We start from the raw sequence: 17,966 nt of genomic DNA on the forward strand, positions 1-17,966 counted from the left end.
CACAGTGATGTTTAAAGTGGACAGCCTCACCCTGCCCATCAGAACATACTGTAACTTTGGCAGTGTGGGAGTGGACTTGTGTGTGTGTGTGCGTGTGTGTGTGTGTGTGTGTGTGTGTGTGTGTGTGTGTGTGTGTGTGTGCGTGTGTGTGCGTGCGTGTGTGTGTGTGTGAGGAAGAGAGCGGAAGAATAACATGTAGAATCATCATCAATCATAACAGAAAACAACGTGTTTAAGGACAGTAGTTGGGCGCTGCTAGGTGAATAGCTTCCAGTGGTAATATTGCACTGTGGTTTGTTCTTGATATGGTTCAGAAATTAATACAATTGTCAAATGGCTGAATGGTTTTGTACAGTATAGTAGGGCATTTATACAGTATGTGCAAAAATGCAGTTATAGTCATGGGTAATTATAATGCAATCAATCACAACAATACATGTTTTATGATAAATATAGGCTATTGATCTACTTCTTCCTTTTATACAGTGGAAGAAGAGCAGAGTGTGGAAAATAACCTCCACAGAGATTTTGAGTAGGTGGGTTTTACAGATATTGATAGCTTTGATGTGCCCTTGGAGCTTCTTCCCAGAGTGTTGCTATGCAGAGGTGCTACCTTGAGGCTATAAGAGAACTAGAAAGACACAACCATGAAAACATATGCAAACTTATGCACAGATAAACACATGCACATATAGAGAAACAGACAGACAGTCAGATTCATCTCTGTAGACAGGGGATGATTCATCTTCTATTTCAGGCCCAACTGTGGCCCTGCCGGGTCATGTAAACAAGACAGGAAACTGAAAACCTAAATATGGGGGCTGCATAGGCAGGCTGTGAATATGGTTACTGTAGGAACAGAAAGGCAGATCAGGTTTCAACCAGTAAAGGTCCCAACAAAATGCCTTTTGCAAAGAAAATCCCGGAGCATGCACAACTGCACAGCTCTTCTACCCTGCAGTCCGTGTGGAATGTAGATTGCTGGGTTGGGTGGGCAAATGTTCCTGGAGCACAACCCCACCTCTCCCAACGATCTGCATCTGTTCAGCCTGTGTAGACATGTGCTCAGCTCTGCATTTCTGTGTGTGTGACTAGTGTGCGCTCAGCTGTGAGTGTGTCATTGTGTGTATATGAGTAAGGAACAGTAGGCTGGAGTCTGCTTTTGTGCATGTGGGGACATGTGTTGTCTCTCTTTCTGTGTGTGTTGGTGCAACAGGGGGGGGACTAATGTGACATTCTCCTGCTGCTTCCATTGCCCGGTTTGTACCTCAGCTGTCCCAGTGGACCAAAGCCAGACGACACACACATAGCTCTGGATTGTGTCTGCACTCTGTGACCCAGTGTTTATAGTGTGTGTGTGTGTGTGTGTGTGTGCGATGAGAGAGTATTATATTGTCCGTTCCAATATCAAGCAAAAAAAGGCTTGCGTAAATGGAGAAGTAAAGGCTCTGACACACCAACCCGTCGGCCAACCGTCTGCAGAAAAGGCAGTCAGACTGATCAGTCGGCTCCCCGAGGTCAAAAAAGTGCCTCTGAACACACCGAAGGGACGCCAACTTGAGCATACGTTCTGCGCGTGCGCGAGACGTAATATGTCTCCATAACAGCAGGCAGCCCTAATCTGTATTGTCGCCCAAAAAATGAAAACCGGAAATGACGGAACATCTCTCTAGACCTAGTAAACACAGAGCACGCTGTCGTCAGTCATTGTTTTCATCAGAGAGTGTTGATAGTAGTCAAGAAGGATCGTTGTTGTCATTACTCGCTGAAAGGAAGAAAATACGATGGCTAGTAATAAGAAAATACTGGCGTTGTCAGCTCCGGTTTTCTCGTGCACTGATTCGCTAGTCAAGGGCTAGCACTCCACCAATCAGATTGGTCATTGAGTCCGACTGCCCACTGGCCGATTCTACAAGTCAAATCGGCCAAAATGGACGCCGACGGCTCCTCTGACTGACGACGGCACGGAACACACCGAACAGACTCGAGTCACTGACCTCGCCAGACTGTCCAACGGCCGATAATCAGGTTGGTGTGTCAGCGCCTTAAAGCACAGAGGACCCTGCATTGGAGCGCTGTGAAATGGTGAGTCACTATTCTGGTTGAAGCTTAGGTCCAGACAAAACGAGTTCCTCTGGTGGATCACGACAGAGCTCAGTGACATCAAACAAACCACGTTAAGAATATTCTATAACAGGCAAATATGTGAACAAACAAAACATATAAGCACTGCCAGCAAATCATCCTTTTTCCAGGCACTCTGTCACATCCCTAAATACAGGTTGAGTATGTCTGCTGTAGGAAGAACAAAGAAAAGTACAAAGTTCAAGTTTGCATATTTCTGACACTTTAAAGCCTTTATAGTAGAAATTAAATACACATATTTAAAGCAATGTAAGTATCAATCATGCAGATTTATGTCCTCAAACTGCCAGATTATAGCTTTTTTGTTTGTTTTTGGTTCCATCGCCCAGAAAACTGTTAGAGGCTCTTAAAATGAAAAAAAGGATCAATGAATTTCAAAGTTGTGTTTGATTACAATCTGTTCAATTCTAAATTTTGGCAACTTTGGTTGTAGTTATGCTTCCAATTAAAGCAAAAATACCAAAACTCACAGCCAGTAATTTAGGTAAACCGGTAAAAACATTAAATTAAAGGGTTGGTTCGCCTAAATTACCAAAGACATATTTTATCAGTTACGTTGCTTGATTCTATTCACTAATGGGATGGATGCAGAAATCTCAGAGACATATTTCCAAAAAAACTGGATGGATAAAACCAACACTATCTGCATAGCAACAAGTATATGGGGGAAATGAAAATGGAGCATTTGGCACACGATTCCACTCAAACAAAGTGTCTTTATGACAGCTGACTGCAGGAACAATATATAACTGATCACATCTATCACAGGTATCTACATAACAACATCAACAAGAACACAAAGGAAATGGAGAGTTGTTGTACACTTTAAGCCAAACATAAAGGAACAAGCAGGTGAAGATTTCTCAACCTTCATGGTAATCAGAGAATTGTCACCACTCTGCCACACCTCGTCCACGCTCACCACCAGAATCCTGCTGCGGCTCAATATGGTCTGAAGGCTTAGACTTGTTCTCGTATGTAGGAGCGAGGAGAGGATACAGCATCGAATGTGTGTGGGGAATAGAAGTCAGTGTGCCAAGGGGATGTAGGGACGTATGAGCTTTAGACCATATGGTCGGAGGTGACTGGATTGGTGTCTAATGGGATTGATCTAATCTGCTTTTACATTAATAGAAAGAGGAGAGAGAAAGACAGACAGACAGAGAGAATAATTTAGAAAACAACTTTTGAAAGAAAGTCATGCATATAAACTGAAAAGGAAAATCTTGAATTATGACCATTAAGCTCACCAAAACAGGAGAATCTCTGCCACCATTGATACATTGTCTACTTGTTTGTCTCTTCAATTAAACACTGACACCTGACTGTTGATGGAAAGAGTGAGCCACGCCCAGGCTGGTGAGAACTAATGATACCTACGTCATTTTTACCACAAAGCATCAATCATGTTTTCAAGACCAGGAAAACACGAAACACCTGGGTTAAATTCCCCTACACATACCCAACCACCCACTCACCAAACGCCAACTCGCTCGTGTCTTCTTCAGCAGGCGATGTTGCTCAACCGGTTCCTCTCCCTCTTCATGTTGCGTGTATAGCGACGTTTTTCTTCCCTCGGGGCACCAGCCTGCGAGTGTAAACACCCATGAATCACTAGCGTTAGAGGAGATGATCAGTCTACCGTCATTATCACCGGATAGTCATCATCAATCTTCTCCCACTCTTCGCTTCCCAGGAGTATTTCTGGTGGTGCTCCCACAGATATACAGTACATCTGTTCTGTTACCCATAGATGGGACACAGGACAGATTAGGTGGTATGATGGGCAGCATCAAAGCAGCAAAGACACTGGACTGATTTGACTGCAAGGAGCCCCTCCTTAATGTAGAGGTGGACTTAAATAGTTGTTTTAGGCTCTACTCAGTGCAAATTGCCACCTAACTTGGTCCATAAGACCCTAGTTGAAGAGAACTGCACAGGGAGTCAATATGTGCCAGAATTGTCACAATAGATGTCCAGCTCTCTTTATATTTCTTAAAATGTCAATGCTAGGAATCTCAGCTCACTTCTTGACTGGAAGAGACATCATTACACACCCAACACACCCGTTTCACACGTCACAGCAGGGAAGATGCAGCTGCAGCTATGAACCAACAATAATATTGCCAGTGTTTGCTCCTTAGTCACTGTAAATAATCTGTACCTGCCATTAATTTTATGAGCTGCAGCTGTGTCTACCCTGCTGTGACACCTGCCATCTGATGCAAATTGAAGTATTATTTGCTGTCAGTAAAAGGCAAATGCGGCCTTTGACTTAGCACATCTAGATATACCATGACTGGGAATCTTCACACGTTATGTTACTTGTATGTATGTGACGTTAAGTTTATTCTGTGTTCTTCAGGACTTTCATGGTGTGCATAATAACACATTTGTGTCATAGTCTCGCTTTGCCAGACCTTCCTTCACAGCACTGCGGACAAGGGTCTGGCGAGTCCACACAGCATTCCGGGATGGTTTATTGGCAGTTTCTTTAAACCAATCACAATCGTCTTGGGCGGTGCTAGGCAAAGGGGAAAACCGTGGCGCCGCTACAAAATAGCCTTGGGAAGGAACTTGTTTTGGTGGAACATGAGTACGTTCAAAAGTTGTTTTATTTACCCTGCAGAGATCTGAGAAAAGGTTAACCATAGTCCTCATAAATCGACTGGAGTTTAAAACGCCAACACAAAGGAAGCCCAAGGCAACGGCTATCCTGCCTAAATGAGTGAAATCCGACAGAATTTCTGTCGGCAACAGAGCAATACCGGAAGTGGAACGTTGAGGATACAGACTAGTGTCAGTATAACCTGCTGCCTCTAAGTTGTGTCACAGGCCACTGACTCATCAGTGATTTCTGAAACTGTAACCTAATCACAGACTGAAATTCAACTCACTTTATAGTGATTCCCCGTACCGACTGAACCAGGGGCTGTCTGGAGATGCACTTTTGTTTCATGACACAGGCCCCAGGTGTCACATAGCAACAACAACACTGTAACCACTGGTTACAAGAGCTTGAGGTTCGATGACAAATGAGGAATGCCTCCTCTCACTATCTCTGCAAAAATCCCCAGAAAACAAAACAGAGCTTTCCTCAGAACTGAGAGATTTATCAGATTAAAACAAAAAATCATGGGCAAATCTTATTTGGCGCTCTGTGGACAGCACATACTAATTAGGATTTGGCCGATCTTGACATAAAAAGGGTATGTTTGCTTCACCTGATAAAATCCACCTTTGCTTTAATAGTGTAATTTAGGCAGTTTCAAAACAGAAATCACCCCAGAGCAGCACATTTCAGTTAATCATTTTTATTTTCTTTAGAAAAAGAAACTATTATAACTTCATTTGGTTACTGTACAGTTTCTCTTCTCATAGTCACTCAGTCTGATAACAGGTTGTGATTTCATGCTGGAACACCAAACACCCTCCTACTAACGCACACCACTAGGTACAACATGACAGTATAATGCTTTCTCTTTTTACGCTTTTGTGTTTTACATCCTCTGATATTCTGGACTGAATAGCGAATAGAAATCACTTCTATAAAAAAAAAAAAAAAAAACAGTAGAAAATCCTGACAGATTCACTTGGGAAACGAGGGGCGAGAGAATTAACTCTTTGAGCGATGTGGTCCATACAACGTGCACCTGACGTGTGTGTCTGTGTGTTTTGGACAGCACCGTAATTCACTATAAATGTGTGAGTTTAAGAGGTTCCCTGGCCTACATGAGACAAGAGTGAGAGAAAACAAGAGAGAAAGAGATGGTGGGGGGGAGGAGAGAGAATCTAGGTCAGATTGTGGAGCATGCAGACCCCCTTCCCAGACACACTCGTATATGCATTCTCTCGCTCTCAGTGGACTGAACTGCATGCATGTTCATCCATAGTTGGGACAGGGGACTGTAAGTGGAACACAGTTAATATAAGCTTAAGGGATGTATCAAGTTATGTCTCCCTGAGAAACACTTCTTTCTTCAGTACCATAAAAACCCGCCTTTGTCACTGGCCCGTCCTGTCAACTCTTCTACACCTCCCCGTGAAATAAAAAAAAAAACATCTTGGCTCATATTAAACATACCGGTGTTCATTTTATCCCATGATCTATCTCACCTTGCACTATTGTTCCATTAGAATTAATGCACCACTGCCAACAACCACAGCAGCCAATTATGGGGCATGGACAGGTGACATTCATACAAATTTAACTTTCCACAGCCAACTTTCTATCTCTCTCTCTCTCATATATATATCAGTTTTTGTGTGTCAGCCTCACACGGCAGGCTCAGTTTGTGAAGTACTGAGTGTGATGGTGACACCTTTGTGACAGTTCGAGCTACTGTCCTCCCCCCCCCATTATTTTCACTCAAAAGGGGGAGTTGGGAAGCAAAGGGGACTGTAAATAGGTTGGCTAACGCCCTCTCTCCCACAGTAGCACCACGAAGCCAAAGCACACACACATACTAACGTCACATACTGAGCTGACATGCAAGCACCAGGTATCAGGAAAGGTAAAAAAAAAAAAAGACAAAGAAGTGAAGACCTGTTGCTACATTTTTTTTTTCATAATTCTTCACTACATAATGCCAATCGCACATGATGCAGGATTCTTTTTTTCTATTAAATTATGTTGGCTGAACAAATCTTTGCTTGCTGCTAACTCTAACGTGATAAGAGTAATCTCTGTAGCCCTTTTCAAGTTTCACTCATACAATAAACACTTCCCAAGAAAGGGTGGCGCTCTTTGAGTGTTTGGAAAGAGTGTGAAGTGAGGCAAGTGACAGTGCAGGTGTGCTTGAGTCTGTTTTGCTTAATCACACCACTCACTTGAGGTTAAAAACATTTACTCATTTACGAAGCTGTCCACTCACACGAGGACGTTTTTATTAAGCGTTTTCTAAATCAAACCTCATCAATGGCTGTATACAGAAACTCCACAGCCGCTCAAGGAAATCCGCTGTATAAAAACATTTTTTTTTTTTTTTTGTGTTGAGTGTTTCTTTTATTGTCTCTCTCTCACACTCTGTTCAGCTAATATTAAAAACCAGGAACTGGGGTGTCGACACCTCTCAGTAGGAAAACAAATAAAAGAACAACCAAACGAGTTTTAAAACCTAGTCTCCACTTTCTCCTGTACTCTGACTCCTCCTGAGGAGTGCAGAGGAGGAAGAAGTGGAAGAGAGGAGATACAGGACTCTCTCTCTAAGAGACAAGTTTAGGTAGGACCGTGCGAAGAGGTATGCCCTCCCCTGAATCTCCTATCATGTTGCTCCTCAGTTTGTTGTTGGCAGCTGTGGTGCCTAAGCCAGGCCCCCCTTTTGCCAGGATAGAAGGGAAGGAGGTGCTGTGATGCTCAGAGAGCCGTTTCACCGTGGCCCCTTGGCTCTTCTCGGTCCCCGGTAAGGGCTTAGGTAGGCGCCGATACAGCCAAGGGTGTCTGAGGGCCTGGCTAGGGGTGAGACGAGACGAGGGGTCCCAGTCCAAACACTTCTTTATGAAGTCAGTAAAGGTGGGGTCCTCGCAGCCCTTGAGCGCAGCACTCCACTCCTTGCTACCTGGCGGACCTCTCATCTTTCCGCGGCGGGAGCGAGAACCTGTCAGCACAGTGGCACCAGTGGGCAGGGTGTTGGCTCCGCAGTAGCGAGGGTGGCCCTTAGAGTTGATGAAGTTCTTTGCTCTTTTGGCCTGCTCCAGGACCTTCTGCGGAGGCATGCCCAGCAGCTCCATGACACAGGCCAGCTGGTCACCCTCGTCCTCACCGGGGAACAGGGGGTAGCCAGTCAGCAGCTCAGCCAGTATGCAGCCGAAGCTCCACATATCGATAGGAAGGCCGTAACGTGAACCAAGGATCACCTCTGGAGCTCGATAGAAACGAGACTGGATGTAGGTGTACACCCGCTGGTGTTCAAAACAGCTGGAGCCAAAGTCAATCACCTGACAGAGACGAGAGAGGAAAAAATCAATGTAGTAAACCTGTTATAGGACTTCGCGGGCCACCCACGAATGTGCCAGGTGTCTTACCTTGATGCCGCTGCGACCCTGCTGTTTGAGCAGGATGTTCTCCGGCTTGAGGTCACAGTGGATGATTCTGTGCCTGCTCAGGGCCTCCAGGCACTGCAAAATGGAGTGGGCAAACTTCCTGACCAGTGGCAGACTGAAGCCCTGGAACTTGTTGCGCTTGATAAGCTCATACAAGTTCATGCTCAGCAGCTCAAACGTCATGCAGATGTGGTTGCGGAAGGTGAAGTTTTCAAGCATGTGCACAACATTCATTGTGCCATTACGATCCTGCTTGCGCAGGTGCTCCAGGATGCGGATCTCCTCCTGTGCCTGCCGGTGAAAACGCTTCTCGTTGCGCACCATTTTCAGAGCCAGGTGCTGCTGCAGTTTGTGGTCGTATACCTTAGCCACCTGGCCAAAGCTACCTTTACCGATGATCTGAAGAGGGCGAGAGAGAGGGAGATAAAGAGTTAGCTATACATCAGAGAGAGACAAGATTGTTAGCTTTACAAGAACTCAACTGTGATTGTGAAAGCCTACACTTCACCATATACAGTATGTGTCTGACCTTGAGGAACTCGTAGCGGTAAGCCACGTGATCATGGGCGACATTAATGTATCCACCCTGCTCATCATCGTAGCCACAGTTATTGTTGCCTCCAGCGACGGCAGCCCTCTTCTTGGCATTGGGTCCCACAAAGTAGATGTCTGGGTAGGAGTGGATCTCCGTCTGCTCTAGGCTGGTCAGTTGAGATCGGTACAGTCTCAGAGCTTGGTCAGGAGTGAGAGGGCCACACAGCTTCCCACTGTTGCCTCCATTCCCAACTCCGTGAGGGCCAGAGGATTCACTGGAGCCCTTACTGGATTCAGTGCTGCGGCAAACAAGCATGACAGAAAAGTGGTGTTGAGCAGTGGTGTTCCTCCAACTTGCAAATGTGTTTTTGGCCACTTAACATGCTTTGAAATATGTTTTAAAGTTATTTTGATGTATTCATGTGTGCATCTTTCTCACCTGTCTACACTGTGCTCCTTGGAGAGGCTGGAGACCGGGGCAGGTTTACTGGGCGTCTGACCTGTGGTCCCACTGTTGTGAGTGGTTGCTGTGGTTATGGCGTTGACCTTTCGGTTGTTGGTGGAGTCTTCATACAGATACTTGACCTTCAGATGGCTACCTCGCACAGTTACCTGATCCCTCATTACAGCCTTGTTACTGACAACCTATTAGAAGGAAAATAGAGAGACAATCAGACAATGGACAAAAAGAAAGCTTCTGGAAAATCTATTTGGTAAACACTCCACTGTAGCTTTTTCAGTCTATGAACAGGGTGTACACGTTGTACTCCATTGTTTGGAAGACATGTAGTTTATTGCGTTGCATGAATGTATTCAATAGAGTGAAGAGAGGACCTCTCTCTTTTGTGTCCATCTACTGACTAGTGACACATTGTGCACAACAGGGGCTAACTGTAGCCTGCAAGGCCCTCAACTGAGAGGCAACTGAACATGGTCATGCACAAAATATATCTTTGTTGCCTGAATCATGTCAATATTTCAGATATAATAATATTTCAGATATATAATAACATAAAGATAGAGTTAATGAGTCTTTCAGGCTCGTTTTGCAAGCAAAGAAGAGTGATGAGTATGTGCTAGTTAGCAGATCTAGCTCAGGTTTTGTTTGATACAGGCCTTAATATCAACAGCCAACTTCAGAGTCTCCAGCAGTGAGCCATTAGCAGAAATCAGCAGGTGAACCAGCACAACTGGATTTAGATCCAGTCTGGCAGGAAATTCAAAAGAGTAACAGGCCCACCCCCACCCATAACTTATGCAAAATGACCCACATGCCCACCTATTTGTTTGTTTGCTAGCTGTTAACAATTAGGTAAAAGGTATAAGCAATATATGGCTCAGCAATGCAATAATCTTTTAATGTGTAAAGTCCCTCTTTTTAACTTCTTGAAAGGATTTGAATATTTTGATTGGTGGTCAATATGACTGCAATGTGAACAAAACAGCAATTAAGTTCCAATTGAATTGCATCTAGACTAAACCACTGTACATTTTTTAATGTCATTTTGAACATATTTGTCTTTGAAGGGTTAGAAGAGTTTCAGGAAAGCTCTAGCTCTCGCCTGCCAGTAAAACAACTTTGTTTAAGCAACCCCAGGAATGCATTCCTTCTCGCTCTCTGTCTCTCCCTCTCTTCTCTCTCTTACCAGCGGAAAGAACCCTCCACAAGATTATGGAGCTCAAGGGAAATGACAGTCATTAAAGTTAGATTACACTCTTAAACTGTAGAAGCAGTGTGGCTGTTAATACACACTGACATAAACTCATCGTGGCCTTCCTACATACAGACACAGGAGAGCCATATTTACTGGGTCTGTCTAGCTGTCTCTCTTTCACATGAAACCCTTCTTATTTTAATGGCAGTGAGGGACTTCGGACCGAATGTTTTCTTTAGCCCATTAGATTGCTATGCTGCCCTGCGGAGCTTCTGGCTTCGGCTTGTACACACAGCTGAGCAGATCAATGGCTGAAACCATGTCAGCTGATAAAGACAACACAACAAGGACAAGTACATTAAAAGTAGCCTAGGCGTTGACATGTTCCACTAAAAGAGGACTCAGCTCGGAGTGTGTTTGGGTTGTATGTTTGAGTCCTAAAATAGAGGTGGAATGCAGGATGGGTTTCCATACATGTAACCATATAGTCTTAACTTATTAAAAACAGCCCTGCTGCTGACCTAGGGTCCCATGCAGCTGTTGTCCCAAAGCTGTACTACAAACACAGTGAACGTCATTGATTGAGCCGCTTCACCCAGACACAACTGTTGGCCTTAAAAATCAAAGCTTTCTACATGTGGAGCATCATCAACTGTGATGGATTATTGATTGACAGGACAGAGGGTGCGATTACAAAAAAAAAAAAAAAACATTTAAAAAAAAGTTGATCAGTGATGGAAATCAAAGCCACTGTGAGAGCGTGCATCTTCCTCAGCACCAAGAAATATGAGGGTGAAGAGTCCTCTGTGAGCAAATCTGCATGGTGCAACAGATGGAGAAGAGCTAATCTCTTTGCTGTCAGAGAAATGCCTAAGTATGCTTTTCCTCTTCTCTCAAGCACATATTCACAGAGCTGCACAACTCAACACATCAGCAAATCATGGTCAACTGATGTCTTATTAATGTTGTATTACGACCCAGAGCTAAGTGCTACTACAATGTATTTGTATTAGTTGGTCATTTTCTCTAAAAGAACAGGGATGACATCAGTTTATAACTTTAATAGAGCACAAGGCCAATCTGAGCACTGTAAAACACACTGAACTGGGTCAAGCCACTGTCACATTCAACAGAGGATATTACCTCTGAGCGTGACAGAAAATACAAAGGACGAAATACAAGGCTAGAGTAGAAAACTAGGCCTAAGTGCAAGCAACACTGATAGGCGGATTACACGAGATAGAAGAGGAGCAGGAGGGGTTGAGAATGTTGATGATTTTGTTTGTGGGTCACATTTTCAAGCCCAATAAATCTTTTTACAATATATTAAATCAGCCTTTTTTTCCTGTGCTAGTGTAGAGTATTATTGATTGATGTGTATTTTCTGCCAAAGGGGCTTTTCAGAGAGGCAAACCAGGGGTCCAAAATGTACTTTTTGGTCTATCCGTCAATGTCGGGTAAACTGAAAAAATGTTTCAGCCAAAATATGTTTCAACCGGCCATAAAACTGCATACGATCCGATCATGTTAAAAACACTCCAGCTCATTGTATTGCTGTCATTAAAAGGCCAATCTCTCCCCACCCCCTTATCTGTGGCACGCCACTTCATGGTAAATCTTCTTTTAACTGTACTTGCACCGTGCTCTTCATTTTTTTCTTTTAATGCTAGGATAATCTACTCCGACAATGTGCCGTCACATACTTGCAGACTCTCTTTGCAGTTGGCACAAAACTCTTCTCTGTGGTACCCGACCAGTACCACTAGTGTTTGAGCCAGGTAGTGAGCTAGACAAAGTAAGTTCAACTCGCTATGGTGGACAGCAAGGCTCAATCAATTATTAATAATCATACGTTGCATGCAGCCACCAGTGTGCAGAGTTGAAGCAAAACAAAACGTGGTCAATCAAACGTGTTGTAGTGATGAGTTTGTAGTGAAGCAGGCCTATTTCAGCAACCCGCCAAAGGTTACGGACCTCATTTATTCACCAAAGTAAAAATGTATCTGCATTTGGTGAGTGGCAGGTGCTAATTTTGGACCCTGAGGCAAACATAGCTGAAAGGTTCCCCTCTAGGACATTTTTTACTTTTTTCTACTTTCTACTTTCGATACCCATCATGTGAATGGGAGCATCTCGGCACGCTGAACTGTAGGGCTGAACGATTTTTGAAAATAATCTAATTGCGATTTTTTTCCCAAATATTGCGATTCGATTATTTTTTTATGCTCTTTTTCTTCTGTATTATTCAACAAAGACAAACAATAAATCATTTTATAGTATGAACAACACAATTACACACTAGACAGTTAAAAAGGTAAACATATAGTATATATACACACACACACACACACACACACACACACACCAGTGTATTTTTCACAGAGAGGAGCTGCCTCCAGCCCCTCCCCCTCGTGAAGTTGCGTGCTGCCGTGTGCACTTGTTCAGAGAGGCTATCGTTGCGTTAGCTAGTTGCTGGTGTTCTTGCCGTGGGATTAACTGTACTAATAAAACTGTTGAAACACCGCGGCCACGCTGCTGTGAAAGCTCCCCGAACGTCATTTATCAGAGTCTGGTTGTTACCCCTCTCAGTGGCAGCTCCTCCACTCCATATCTTTATAACGGAGCTAACCGCTAACCGGAGCTAACCGCTAATCAGAGCTAGTTGCCAACCGAGCCTTCAGTTCTGCGTGTCTGTATCCATTAACTGCACGTATGGACTCGAACCAGAATAAAACCCTTCATTTTATTAAAATGGCTGTAAAAGTTTTAAACTACAACTCAGAGTTGTTTGAATGACAGAAATCAGCTCAAGGTACAGTGTAGCGCTAGCATGCTAAGTTGATGCTTTCTCTGCGGAGTGCAGACTGATTTGCTCTCGCGAGTCATGTGACCAAATCGCAGCCTTTGCGATTAGGAAATCGCGTTTTAACATATCGCGATATTATCGCAAATGCAATTAATCATTCAGCCCTACTGAACTGCCAACTCTGTCAAATACGCCACGCTCTGCTTCACCACGCCACAGACTGTGTATAGGTTGTAGCTGCTGCGCTAGTGGGCTAATCACACGTCGCATTAAATCAAAGAACACTTGCGGCGATTGGCTATAAGCAAAACCATACAAATAGTATTTTTTGTGTAGACCTGGGTACCAAAAGGATCAAATGCAGGTATTGTTTGACTGGAGAAGTTTTGATACTACTTGGTACTGGGTTATATCGGTCGATACCTTAAAGATATCGAGTACCGATACGCAGCCGTAAACCCCACTATAATGCATGACTACACTGCTTTTTGAGATTAGTTCTTCTGTCAAATGTCCAAGCAGATGCAGTCATGTATCAAGCAAATGGAGACAATACAGTATGTCAAAATACTGTGCTTTGGTAAATTTGCATCCTGTGAACTGTGAAATGCACTGTTTTGCACATTCAAAATATAAAAGTTCACAAGGCTGGTAATTGCTGTTGGATCTCTGCATTTACTTTGGCAGCAGACACAAAATGGCTACTTCACTTCAGCTGATCTGACTTGGTCAGCCAACACACTTGTATCCTCTCAGGCAGTAAATCAATAGTACTTAAATGATCATGTTATAATCATTGAAGGGTATACGATCTTGACTGAATTGCACCGGTTGGAGATAAGAGATAAACCTGCAAATCTGGACTGAAGGAAGGGTTAGGTTTAGGAAAGGAGGGGTGCAAATGCATTGGTTTGGAACATGGATGAGTGGGGAAAACCTCTCTCAGGAACAGGACGTCTAGAGACAGAGTGTGCTCCAGAACAGCAAATAGGGCTTTGTGCATATGGGTGTGTTTGTGCATGTACTTACTGTGTGTTTGGGCATAGGGGGCAGCCCAGACGGACTGTTTGTATCCGCTTCGTCTTTAAGGATGTGGTCTGTCCTCATGTATGAGTCGTAAAGACCATCACCATGGCGTGCTGAATGAATAGAGTGGAACAAATGAATCAGTGTGATAACGTGGAATCATCAAATCTGCAAGACAGACACACTCCGGGATAATGGCTGAGGATGACGTTCCGAGGCAACGTCTACAAAACGCAAATCTAATCCCCACAGAGGCAGACAATCCTTTGTTTGTTCAAACCAGGCAAAGTCCAATTGATTATTTCGTCAATCAACCTACCAGTTCCAATGACTACCTTGAGACTAAAACAAATGATTTGGTATGGCCCAACATATCCTGAGGGCTAACCTCAGCAGGACAGCCGCACAACACTGGTCTCTGTAGATCAGTGGAGATGCACATTGTCTGCCAAAACATCCTAACCCACATTTACTGTGAAAAGGCCATTATTAGCAGATACATCCATTGCATCTATTGTGTCCAATACATTGTATCCAATGCCAAAGCTCCAACCTGACCAGCTTAGATAGGGCTTAGGGTCCCAGATCGCTAGCGCTGCAAGTGGTATTATTGGCCTAATGGGGGTAACAGATGCCTCTGTGACGACAGCATCTTTCCGTCTGCCCATCTGTCCATTCAGATCGAGTCAGTAGTGCGCACACCAGGTGTGCTCAGAAATAGAGCCCACATGGAAGGATGCGGGTGCTGTGTGTGTGTTCAACTCTGTGGCATCAAGCCAAACACCTAATGTGAGATGACACAGCCAGAGTAGATGTATGAGGGGCGCATTTGGGACTGTAGGAGGAAGCCAGTTACTCAAATGACAAACCTCCATCAGCCGGCTGTTCATCTCAACAGTCCACAAGTTGCCACTGCAAAAGAAGTATTATTCTCTGCTGGCCTGAAATAAATGCTGAGCAGCATGTTAGCATGAGCCATTTAGAGAGCTATTGTGTTGTGTTAGCTCATTAGCAAAAGTCCAAAACGGTGGCAGGTTTGGTGGTGTTCGCTCTGACTAGCCCTTGAGAGTGTCGTAACCATGTGCAGGTGCGTCAGAGTCCATGTCCCTTGCGTTAGCTTGTCAACAGACAAGCTCCAGGACAGATTAGACCTGCTGCCTGGATACAGATGCATTAGACCTGCACAGCGGGCAGCAAACAGAGGCAGTAGGACTCCACACAATATTAGGCAAGCACAGGCCTCATTAGCCCTCTGCAAACTCCTAATTACTCAGTGGGGACTCAGCACTTCCTGTAAACTAAGCATCTGACTTTGTTGCCCAAGCAAACTTTATCAGGAAAAAAAATAATCAAATAGTGCCCATGGTATTTTCTGGTATACCAATTAAAAAATGGCTACAGCCCCAAACACAAAAGGAAAACAAAGATAAGGTCAGTGCCCAACGGATGTGCATTGCTGGGATAAAGACTGATGTCGCGATGTCCCTCCCCTCTCGCTAACCCCGCAATGGGGCTTAGCGCTGCCAAGGACCAGTAGTTGTCATTGGTCTAAAGAAATACAAACCAGACAGAGCGTTTTCCCCTATCCCAGAAAAGATAGGTGGTGTAGCCAAACATATCTCCACAGCACTGAGCTAGTTCAGGCAATGTGATACTTCTAAAACAATAACGATGGCAGTCATGGACACAAATTACAAAACAGTTAAAAAAAAGTAGCCGACATAAATATCAAGGCTTATCAAACGTTAATAAGACAATACACGCTTACGAACAAGACGTAAAAACAACGTAGAGCTTCCTGGTTTGGCTTTCAAAACATGCACAGACAGAAGTCTCGTCGTGATCGATATGGAGTTGCAAAGCAAAAGAAAACATGTTTACAACCCGCGTCTTGTGAAATGCCGACGACAGCGACATATGTCCGTGAATGAGACAGAATGACACAACGTGACATTTAAACCCCGGGAGCTAAGGAAAAAATGTCATCAAAGCCATTTTAGGCACATATATTTCTGTAACCTTAAATGCCAACAAGAAACTAACGCCACGCTGGCAGCTAGAGTGTGTTTTACTTTAATCTGCATTAAACAAAATCAATGTCAAATGACAACATTTAGGAAACAAATGTAAGTTACTGACAAAGACTGCAACACGTTGTTGTGGTTACCTGTTGCTATTGGGCCCTCTGGTTTTCTGCTTATTATCATCATGATTGCAATTAATATGTGATGCCAGCATCCGAAGTGACGAAAAAATATCCCGAATAAAAAAAGTGGAAAACAAAGATTCAAACTAGAGTCACGTAGCAAACTTAACAGCATTAACGTTAATGACTTTGCCGTGGATCAGTAACGTTTGTGTTTAATAAATCCAAGAGCCCTTGAGTTGTGCTTCCGAAGTTAACGTTTACTCAAGTTATTTTTCCTTGGGGATAGCTAACTTTCGTCTTGACTTTAACTGTAATTTATCCTTTTATTAAATTAAAACCACAGAGTTGTGTATTCAGCGTGCTGCTCGCGCCCTGGCTAACATTAGCCTTGGCTGCAGTTTGAAAAACCTGAGCAGGCGGTGGGGGTCGTTTCCCTTGCTTGCTAGCCAGCTAGCTCGCACAGCCACAAAAACACTCGCCCGCCCGACAGCCGCTCCCTCTGTTAAAAATAGTTTGAGTCCAAATGTTACAGCTTGGTGGTCTGACCCGTGTGCCCCTCGCCTTTCTCTGTCGGTACAGTGAGTCGATCCAGAGCACCATTCCCGTGCTTATTCCCGGTTAGCTGACTTTGTAGTTAGCAAGCTGCAATGCTACCACTCGGTGAACCCCCACGATATTGTCCTCCTTCTGGACAGCTTGGGGCCGCTTCGCTCGTCTTCGGGGATGGCTAGCCAAAATAGGCTAGCTCGCTAGCGGTAGCCCCATGTGAGCTGCAGAAATAACCGGAGCATCGCCTTCGCAGAAAAGCTTCACCTGTACTCTGTGCAATAAAAGCGGCACTGTTTAATCCGTCTTCTCTGCGGTAGGAGAATCTTATTCGACGCAGCTGTGTGTGTGTTGTTGCTAAGGGCGTCTTCAGTGAGCCCGGAGTCAGCAGGCAAACAGAGGGAGGGAGCAGGGCGGTGCTTAGCGAGCATCCAGACATCGAGCAGAAGGGCGCCCCGCAGCGTCCACCTGGAGCTCTGCATAGGAGCCAATGTGAGTGTGCTCAAGCAATACACTAAAATGTGCGCTATCAACAGCCAGTAGTGTAAACGGTTAAGGTGAATACCAGATTTTCTGGCTGTTGAATCATTCAAGTCAAATCATTAAAGGGTCAAAACAGTATCATTTATATGTTGAGCAAGCATTTAAAAAAAAATGGTTATTTGCCATTTGTTAATAAATTCTCTACAAAGTGATTACACTACAGTAGCATACCATTTGTATACATCAAAATGTATGTGTCGTGCCAATTATTTTACAGATGCATGTTTGAGAAGGGGAAAAGTAGAGTTGAAACAATTACTGTAGGCTGACTAAAATGGCAAAAAAATCACTGGTTCTGACTTGTTGGAAGTAGGCAATTCTTGGCCATCAGCTTGGCCTTTTCCTTGGGCATCTTTTACTTTTTTCATTTTTTATAGACCAAACAACATATTGATAAATAATGAACAGATACATTGATAATGAAACTAACCACTAGCTAGTTGCAGACCAAGAGCTAAGAAGACCTTTCCTCAGGCGAACACAGTGCTGTTGGTCATTTACTTTGCATAACCTGTCAGGA

At 44.0% G+C, this 17,966-nt stretch overlaps 1 protein-coding gene across 3 annotated transcripts; it reads right to left on the reverse strand.

Annotated features, from left to right (window-relative positions):
• Positions 1–5,443: 5,443 nt before the first annotated feature.
• Positions 5,444–17,293, reverse strand: dyrk3 (dual specificity tyrosine phosphorylation regulated kinase 3). Of its 3 annotated transcripts, none has more exons than XR_004897619.1 (7): positions 16,376–17,293; positions 14,212–14,321; positions 9,161–9,366; positions 8,717–9,020; positions 8,170–8,586; positions 6,702–8,082; positions 5,444–6,487 (listed from the first exon to the last, which is right to left on the reverse strand). XR_004897619.1 is itself a non-coding variant. In XM_036002214.1 (7 exons), exons 2-7 carry the CDS (start codon positions 16,527–16,529, stop codon positions 7,351–7,353), a joined length of 1,923 nt encoding a protein of 640 aa, XP_035858107.1. In that variant the 5' UTR covers positions 16,530–16,563; positions 16,759–17,293; the 3' UTR covers positions 5,444–7,350. The 3 variants fall into 3 exon arrangements, 2 of the variants coding, with proteins under 2 accessions (XP_035858107.1, XP_031178959.1); XM_036002214.1 differs by having other exon boundaries at positions 5,444–8,082; positions 16,376–16,563; positions 16,759–17,293; XM_031323099.2 differs by lacking the exon at positions 16,376–17,293 and adding an exon at positions 15,977–16,146 and having other exon boundaries at positions 5,444–8,082.
• Positions 17,294–17,966: the final 673 nt, after the last annotated feature.

Source organism: Sander lucioperca, chromosome 6 (assembly GCF_008315115.2).
Source record: "Sander lucioperca isolate FBNREF2018 chromosome 6, SLUC_FBN_1.2, whole genome shotgun sequence".
NCBI lineage: Eukaryota > Metazoa > Chordata > Actinopteri > Perciformes > Percidae > Sander > Sander lucioperca.